This window comes from Condylura cristata, unplaced genomic scaffold, assembly GCF_000260355.1.
Source record: "Condylura cristata isolate star-nosed mole 26May11 unplaced genomic scaffold, ConCri1.0 scaffold00014, whole genome shotgun sequence".
Lineage (NCBI taxonomy): Eukaryota > Metazoa > Chordata > Mammalia > Eulipotyphla > Talpidae > Condylura > Condylura cristata.
Window position 1 is genome coordinate 52,509,636 of NW_004567115.1, and position 9,516 is coordinate 52,519,151.

At 54.8% G+C, this 9,516-nt stretch overlaps 1 protein-coding gene across 1 annotated transcript in view; it reads left to right on the forward strand.

Annotated features, from left to right (window-relative positions):
• Nucleotides 1-9,516, forward strand: part of MSRA (methionine sulfoxide reductase A) — a 130,234-nt gene that overhangs the window by 72,774 nt on the left and 47,944 nt on the right. Inside the window, exon 3 of the mRNA XM_012724811.1 lies at nucleotides 7,044-7,163. Within this exon, the coding sequence (XP_012580265.1) occupies nucleotides 7,044-7,163 (120 nt within the window). The remainder of the gene's footprint in view (nucleotides 1-7,043; nucleotides 7,164-9,516) is intronic.

Here is a 9,516-nt window from a genome sequence, read left to right on the forward strand (position 1 = left end):
GGCGGCGAGGCCGGGGGACAGATGACGGGTGGTTTGAACTGGATGGGCAAAGACTGCCTGGAACGTGTAAAAGGAGAAAGCAAGGAAGCGTTTGGGGCCTGGGACGGGCCTGGCGACGATGAGTGGGGAAAGCGGGCAGGCTCAGAGGCCGTGGCTGTCAAGGACCCCTGGGGTGCAGGGTCTCCGGGGAGCCCCTGGGCGTGGGCGTGGCTGCGTGTCTGCTACCGTGGGGAACAGAGCCGGGAGAGGGGACGTCTGGGTGAAGTGCCGAGGGAGCACCTGGCGGCCTTCCCGTGACCCCCTTTGAACCCCATCTGTGGTCAGAGGGTTTGTGAAGCAGCGGCAACCCTAACAGGCAGACTTGGGGAGTCGGGGGATGGGATGTTCTGGTTGCCCTCCAGCTGAGCGGGGACCCCAGGCTGACAAGTAACACCGTCTCTCCAGAGTGCCAAAGTAGTGATGGTTGCCTGCTCACTTACTTTTAGAAAATATCTTTTTAACAGTCACAATCAGGTCAAAAGTTGTGGTTGACATGGTTGGACAAAGGGCTTTAGAAAACGTTGAAGTTTCTCTCAAGTTCTTTCTGCAGGTTTCAGCTGAGGACCCAAAAGCTTAAGGGAAAACAGAGCAATTCCCATAAATATAAAAGCCCATAACCACAGATCATCATGAGAAGTGACAGAAGAAGTTGGACCAGGAAGGCAGGGAGCACATCCAGACAACTGAAATAAAATCATGGTGCTGTGGGAAAGTTCCTGCCAAGTAAAGGCTGCTATCGGAGTGGTACAGGTGTTATTTTGTTATGTTCTTTCATCTCTTACGTACTTAAATTATTTTGTTAGCTTGAGTCTCTTTTCCCTTCAGTTCAAAACTTCATTTCTACTGCAGGAAGTTACCTTTCAGAAGTGTTAGTCATGGTGAGTTCTTTCTGTGAACCCCTGACCCCTGGGCCCAGTCTGCAGACTGCTGGCGTCAGTATCACCCTAGGATAAAATGTGCGTTAAGGAACCTCCTAGATTCTGTTCTAGAAAAGACACCTCTTGTGCCGCAGGGATCTGGTTACGGTCACAGAGTAAGCCTCAACAAATTTGAAAAGCCACAATCTCTAAGCGCCAGACAGAGAAACAGGAAATCCAAGCGAGAAGATGGCACGGTGAACAGCATGCATATCTGAGGTGCAGGGTGTGCACCCCACACTTACTTATGGATTGAAAAAGTCATAGAAATGGAAGTTATAAAATGTCCAGGTCAGGGTGACAGAGAAGCTACCACATATCTAAGCGTGTGGGTTGCATCGAAAGCTTAACTCAGAGGCAAGCGGGCAGCTTTCAAGACGCTTACCAGAAAAGAACAGCACTCGAGAATGAGCAGGCTCGGTATTTTGCATTAGGAAAGAAGCAGAACCAAAGTGAACTCGGCAAGATCATGGTCAAACAAGAGCTGGAGTAGGAAACAGAGATAATAAAGAGGGTGAGTGAGAGCCAAGGCTTGGACTGCGGTGGAGACCCCCAGACAGGAAAACTCGACGACACGGGAGCCATGGAGCAATCGAAGTCTCCTTTCTTCTCTGCAAAGGCCCAGGTCCAGGTAGTTCAGAACGTTTTTTTTTTTGTAACTTCAGGGAACAAACGATCCCTTTCTAAGGGAATGCTGCTACCTAGGCAGAGGAAAAGCTGGCGTGAGGCTGATACTTCTTAGCTGTAATGCAGAAAATAAAATCATGACAAATCCTCTTAGGAACGTTAATGAAAAAAATTGAAGATATCAGCAAAAGTTATTCTTCAGTATTAAGATGCATTATGAGTAGATAAGATGTATTGGCGCATGATTCAGAAACATCTGTCAATCACCACATGACTGAGGGGGCCATCTGGTCATCTCAAATTCAGATGTTAAAATTCGAAGCTCACCCGTAATCAGAAGCTCTTCACAAGCTGGGCGTGGCAGGAAGCTTCGCCGGCGGGTGCCGGGGGCCAGCCAACGCCCCAGGAGGCCTCCCACTGACTGGCGCGCTCTCCCCCGGGGTGACACGAGGGTGCTGCATCGCCTGGCCACCCAGCGTGGCGCGGGAGGGCCTGGCCGGCAGCGAGTGAGGCGGCTGCCGAGAGCGGTGCTTGGAAAGGGAGCGTGGCGAGCCGTTAGCACTGACACGGGAACTGTGCACGTCTCCTGGCTGTCGGGAAGGCACACTGAGGTCAGTTATGTGTCTGTGTCCTGACGCTAAGCAGTGGTGCCCTAGTAGAAAGTAGAGTGTTTGTAGTAGCAACACAAATCTTAGGACACGGAGAGCGACGTGTGACGCAACCACGCGAGCGCGTTAGGGAGAGAATGGCGGCGGGTGGAGGGCCTGCCGCGCGGCAGCGCCTTCCGTCCGTGGTGAGCAGCCTCAGTGCCACTGATGGGCCATGATGTTCTCGGGTAATCTGTAAGTGCCACGTAGTCGTAATCAAAGCTGAACAGGTATTTTATAGAAGGCGACGAGGAATACGACAAAGACGTGGCGTCGCGGTAGGCGGAGAAGAGCAAACGAAATCGTGCGGGGAGTCGCGCCCTGTGACACGCTGCTCCCCGGGCGCGTGACAGCCCCAGCGTCCCCACCGACCTGCCCCGCCCAGCGGTCAGTCTCCCGCCTGACCCGCTCGCCGAGACCCCGACGCCCTTTGTGTCTGCCCGCACCCTGTCTCCACACCCCGTTCCGGCGGGTCCCAGCCTGCCTCGGGCCACTGCGGCCTGCTCTCAGCAGAGGCCCAGGGGGCCCGGGGAGGCCCCAGCGCACGTCCCCTGTCTCCCACTGGGCCTCCCCACATGAGTCTGATCGCTCGGCTCGCTGAGAAGCCCTGAGCATGGGGGCGCCTGCCCCTCCCCGCAGTGCCTCTGAGCCCTGAAGAGTCCCTGCACCCCGGTCTCTGAACCGCCACCTCCTCACTGCCTTCAAGCCTTTGTTTGGGGTTGCCGTCTCTTTGAGCTCCCTGCTGCACCCCTCCCAAAACTCTGGGTCTCTTTGACCCCCATTTTTCTTTTCTGTAGTAACTCTTTCGCCTTTGAGCTTGCTCTACCATCTGCCTATTGCTCGTTTACCAACACAGCGTCCTTTCACTGCTGGGGTGTAAGCACGTCCGAGGGGGTCTGCTCTTCGGCCTGTTCCCTGTGTACCCCAAGCCCCTGGCGTGCATCCTGGCACCTAGCAGGGACTCAGTGAATACTTGTTGGTAAATGAATGAAAAACAGGATATTTCGTGTGCAGGGACAGACGAAGGAATGGAATGCAGCGAGGATGGATTATTTGGCAAATAAGCATTTATTTTGGATCCATGCTTAACCCATACAGAAAAAAATTTGAATTCCGACCTCATGCAAAAAATTATTTCAGGACAGAGTCACAATGTTAAATGAAGACCAAACCTAACGGTTCTTAGAATACACGATGTCAATCTTTACAACCTTGATGTAGGGAGGGCGTTCTCAGGCCAGATACACAGAGAGCACATCACAGAGGAGGTGGAGAAGGTTAGCCACCATGAAAAGTCAAGCATCGTGTGGGTGGGTGTCGGTCAAAGGCATCGGACACGCTTCTTTTCACAAGAGGAGCGAGTTTTGGGCGATGGTCCTCAGAGTGGTGAGTACAGCTAATAAAATTGTAGCGTGTGCTCAAAATCGGCTGCAAGGGTGTCTCCAATGTTCTTACCAGGGAAAGGAAACGGTGCGTATGTGGGGCGATGAGACTGCTCAGAAACCTCACTGTGGCAAGACTTCCGCCGCAGGTACACGTGTCAAACTGTCACGTTGCACACCTTAAGTTCTCACAAGATGATGCCAATAATATTTTGATAGTGCTAAAAAAATAAGTCAAAAAAAAGAATACACTGCTTGCTAGCTGTGATTTTGCCAGGCTGGAATCTGATTATACGGAAGCCTCTGCATGGAGCTGCAAACTTGCCTCAAGTGTTGAAGCTAGGGGAGGAAGGCGGATGTGCCACAGACCGCAGCTGACACACTCAGATTATGGGGAGTCACCGGTCACGAGACTCATGTCCGTCAGTGAATAGCTGGAAGGGGGGGGCCTGTTCAAGGACATCGAGTCTGAAACGATGAGCGCGACCGAGCTATAGTGTCAGGACAGATGCTTGAGTCATGAAAATATAAGAAAACAGACGATTATTTGAAAAGTCAGACAGTGGTTACTTTGGGGACACAAAAGGGGTCGTGGCTGTGCGTGAAATGGGGGTTTCTGGGGTATATGGCAGCGCTCCCGTCTTGCCCCAGGTGGCGGGTCCGGGTGTCGTCACCCCCGTAAGGATGCCCTGAGGACGCGTTTGCCCCGCGACTTTCCTGTGTCTGTGGCGATCTGCTGGTAGAGGGCTCAAGGACGGCAGCGTAGGCTGAGTCGTGGCGGTGCTCGCGCTGGGGGCCGGGCTCGTGTACGTTCTGAGGATTTCTGCACGGACACGTCTCTGGGCACACCCACACGTGTGCACGCCCCGCACACTCACAACCCCACGCTGCCAGCCGTGAGGTCAAGCAGCCGGTTGCTGCGGGAGAGTCTCGTTCTTACCGAAGCCCAGCGCATCTGCAGAACTTTGGCTAGCTGGCCCTGTGCGGGCCCGGGGCCTTTCCGGGGGCGCCAGGCCGCCCCTCTGCCGCGGGGCTTCTCTGGGTCTCTGGCACACATGTGAAGGGAGTCACGTCTCCCCGCTTCAGCAGAGGGTTTGCTTGCGTTAGCCAAGATCAGCTTAATATTTGAAAATCTTACCTTGGGGATAGGTGGTCTGAAGCGTGGGGCCCTGTGGGCGGCAGCCTGGACAGAGGCGAGGCGGACAGCTGCAGAGGGCCGGCGCCGGCTGCTGGCCATGTGCCGCACAGAAACGTGTCACTCGGCGCCACTCGACTGCCAGCCCCCAGCGCCGGGCGCCCCCAGCTGGGGCTGGGCAGCTGGGGGCCTGCGCGGCTGTTTCCGGTCAGCGGAGCCACCAGCTCGCTTTTCACCCATCCGAGTCCAGTGCTTCCATCGTCGATCGGCGGTGGGCAGTCCTGTGGGAGCTGGCGAGGCCTTCGGGGTGCGTCGGTGAGGGTGCCTCTGGCCGGTTCTGTCTCGTGGAGAACTCTGACCACCAAGGTCCCTACGTCGCAGGAATGCAGGGACATTAGATTACCGGTCTTTATTCCAGAGACTAGAGGAGACTCTGGTCTCTCCGTATTTGTTTTATTAAACTGCAGCAAGCAAGTACACGGAGTGGTAGGACTGTATCTAGCAGAACGTAGCTCGAGGATTGTGTCGGTTTCTGCTTTTCTTTAGCAATCTTTGCTTTGCTCTAACCACGTATATGTGTTTCTTATGTTGTAAAGATGTGACTACTACAGACAAAATTGGACAAAAGTATTCCAGTGTTTTCCGCACTGCAGAGCGATCGTGGTTGTGACTTTGTACGTTTCCTTCTAGTCTACTTTGGCACGGCTGTTTTTCGTGTTGTAAAATACTTGCATGTGATGGTGTCTGTCCCCTTTACGCTTACGCGCAAGTCACCGTGGTGTCGTTCTAGGTGTGTGTCAGCTGCGCTGTCACCACACCTGATGCTTACTGTTGAGTTTCCCTATTTGGCACTGCACTTTTTCGAGCTGTCAGCCTGTTTTGGAGGGGTGTCGTTCCCCGCACCTCTGAGCAATAGCGTATAACACCTTTTGGCTACCATTGCTCAGAATTTTTCCAGTGCAGTATTAGTGTCAAGAATTCCAGGGAAACTTCCAGGCACCATCCAGCACCATCATCCACTGTGACCACCTGTGGCTGTGGAAGGTGGAGGCCGCTGTTGCCTTGCTGACTGTTGTTCTGTCCGAGGTCCACGGCACGTGGCTTTGTGCAACTCGAGAGTGGCGGTCATCCTGTTCATGTGCAGGAACTGGCCACAGAACAGACTCTTGGTAGAAACCAGGACCCCTGCCGGGCGGGTGACGTGGCCTTCTCAGTGTGCAGGTGCCTGGGTTCTTGGGGCTTCTTTTCCACCTGCCATCGAAGAAGCCCTGTCGCTGCTGAGAGGCGCCGTGGTGGGACCTGATGGAGGAAACGTTGCTGATGTCCCTGAGTGCCGGTGACCTCCCCACCCCTCCCTGAGTGCTGGTGACCCCCCGCCCCTCCCTGAGTGCCGGTGACCCCCCGCCCCTGTCTGAGTGCCAGTGACTCCCCCGTCCCTGAGTGCCAGTGACCACCCCCCCCCCGCCATCTTCCTCTCCCTCATCTTCCTTTTCGCGGAACTCACCAAGGTGCTGTTGAGTGGGCAGGCATTCAGCACATCAAAGCTTATAATGACTTCACATTTTTTTTTTTTAAGATTTATTTATTTGTGCATACAGAACTGGGGTACAGGCCAGAGGCTCAGGGGTGGTGAGAGGCTTCACCAGAGACAGAGTGGGGAGCAGAACAGGCAGATCTATGAAGTGCACTGCTGAGGGGAGCAGCGGGCGGGTCAGGAGAGGTCTGCCGCGCCCTGTGGTCACCCCCCATGCTGGGGATAGAACTCGTGCTGCAGTGGTTTCGGTTTAGATTCTCAGTGCTGTGCTTTGACCCGCTGCGCCCCCAGGGAGGGCCATGACTTCACATTTTAAAAGAACTGAACCCTTGTGAAATTGTTCGTTGAATACTGCAACCATCTCTGCTGTGTTTTCCATGTCATGAACTTAGTAGACACTTACTTTCTTCAAAAAAGCCGAAAGCAAGACCGCGAAGCTGCTCACGAAGGGACCGCTGCCCGCGCGCAGTGGGTCTGTCGCTGCGCCGTGGGCTCCGCTGGCCGTGGCCCCACCCGCGGGCCATTCCCGGGCGTTGGGGGGGCGGGGCCTTCCCGGTGCCTGGAAAACTTGCGGTGTCTGCGGTTTCTCGCGGCGGGAGCAGAGAGGTGCTGTGCAGATGACCTTACAGTTATTTCATTCCTCCTTCCCTCGGAAAATAGAAAATCGTGGCTTGGACATGACGGCGCCAGCGTGGGCTCCCGCCTCGCAGCCGCCGAGCGTCGTTTCCAAGAAGCACTGACCAGTGTTTTTGTTTCTCCCAGGAATGGGCTGCTTCTGGGGAGCCGAGAGGAAATTCTGGACCCTGAAAGGAGTATATTCCACTCAAGTTGGTTTTGCTGGAGGCTGCACTGCCAACCCTACTTACAGAGAGGTGTGCTCAGGTAGGAAGCTGTGGGCGGAACCGCTGGGCAGACCTCACGGACACGTCCCGCTGCCGGGGGCCGGGATCTTTGGAACGAAATAGAACTTTCTGTGTCCCCTGGCTTCTCTTTTTCATTTCCATCATATATTTGTTGGTTGAATTTTTAGGAGATAATAAGCCCCCTAGGGGGGTGTCTTTGAGCTTTTGCTTCAGAACATTCACCCCTACATTTGATCACTAAGAAAGTTGTTTGCGAGCTTATGGGTCTGTAGACCAGCGACTTAGGCCGGCTCATCGCAGCGGCTCTTTTGCTGGTCTAGTTAGGCTCGGAGAGTCCAGACAGCTAGGAGCCAGATGCTCTAGAATGGCTTGACTCTGCAGGGCAGGTGACTCTCGGGTGAGCTTGCAGTTGGCCGGGGTGCTGGGGACGACGGACCGCCTGTCTTCAGCGGACTGGCTGAGGTTAGGCTACCCGATGGCGGAGGCAGAGACCCCAGGAACATCAGGCCAAGACCCTCTCTGCTCCTGCTCCCTAGACCCTGCGTCTTACTGCCATCCTCCCGGCCACGCCAGCCAGCGGGACTAGCCCGGTGCCCACGTGGAGGGACTCTCCAATGCCAGACGTTGGGGAGGTGGGAGGAAACTGGGCCCATTCCTGTGACAGTCGCCCACGGGGAAAACGTGTCTTGTATCAAACTGTTTTCTTGAGAGGAACACAGTCAGACCTGGGCTATCGTGGAGGAACTGGAACTCTGTGGTGCCACGCTAAATCCTACCCACTGCCTGCTTATCTCAGGGTAATTTTATTCAAGCACAGCCATGCCCGTCAGTGTACGTATTCCAGCGAATTCTCTCGTGCTGCAGTGGTCCAGTCCACCGGTCATAGGAGACTGTCGGGCCTGCGAAACCTGACACCTACCCTCTGGCCCTTCACAGAGAGGGTTTGCCTGGACCTTGGCCTGGGTTCCCAGGATGGGCGATACCCTTGCTCCCAGCGCGAACGCTAGCTTCAACATGAGACGCCCTTTCTGCGCGTGTTTTTTTGTTCCTGGCTTCAAGGATTTCCTGAGCTTTGCTACCAGCTAGGGCAGCATTTAAGCACATGTTTTTCTTAAACTTTAAAAACTTCTACAAATGAAAAAGAATTTAAATTTAAGGTATTATATGGTGCTTGGTTCCCACGGTCAGGCTAATTAACTCACCTAGCTGGTTGGCACTTCTTTTTTTCTGGGTGGGATCAAACCTGCATCAGCTGCGGGCGCCACGGTGCCGTTCGACTGTGAGCGCTGGTTTCTGAGGCCTCCCCGCCCCCCACCCGACTCACCGCTACTCCCTGCTTCGTCGAGCCTGAGTTTTTCAGGTCGTACGTGTACGTGAGCTCAGTCGTTTCTTTGTTTAGTGTCACTAGTATAATGTCCTCCGGTCTCGGCTCGAGCTGTGAACGCGAGCCTTCTTCTGCTCCGAAGCCGAGTGGCCGTCAGTCCCGCCCAGCAGCCTCCTCCCCGCCGTCCACGAGGCCGCTCAGCCCTGGCTGGCTGCTGGCATGGCGCGGCGGGGCCTGGGCGCTGAGCTTCCTTGCCTGCATATCCAGGGGAGCGCTGCTGGATCGTGCATAGCTCCATTTTTAAATTTTTGAGGAACATCCAAACTGGAAAACACATTTTAAAAAGAGTATTTTATTCACCATCTTAAGAACGCTTAAGAGAGTCTATCTAGCTATGTAGTCGACGACTGGAGTTTTTAAAATACCGGAGCAGTTTTCTCTCTTTAAGGAACGATCTGGATGGGTGTTGGGCCGGGAAGTCGCCGAGGGCAGGGTCGTGGCGGGGCTGCCGGGCCCCTGCTGGCACCCTGAGGGGCGCCCATGTCTCGCTGCAGTGCAGATTCTGACTCCGCAGTGAAATCGGAGCTATGCAGCAAGGAAAATGTCATCAAAAGAGGTACATTCTTGTTTTTCTCACCTCTGGAGAAGAGTTGGAATATTCTGACCATATGGACTAGAGAACCTTTAATGGTTAATCCAGTTTTCTGTTGCTTCTGTTTCAAAAACAAGCCAATGCTGTGCAGCGCTCTAAACAGAGTCGCACGCACCCTCGACCTTGCCAGGTGCATGCACCCTCCCAAGCCTCAGGGACAGAGAGGAGTAGACGCCTTCCTCGAACTGCAGATGGCGCTTACTAGCTTTAGAGAAAAGGTTGCCAGGAGCCCCCGACGCCCACTGCCAGGAACCCCTGACGCCCAGTGCCAGGAGCCCCCGACTCCCACTGCCAGGAGCGCCCCCATGCCCACTGCCAGGAACCCCCAGTGCCCACTGCCAGGAAACCCCCATGCCCACTGCCAGGAACCCCCCATGCCCACTGCCAGGAACCCCC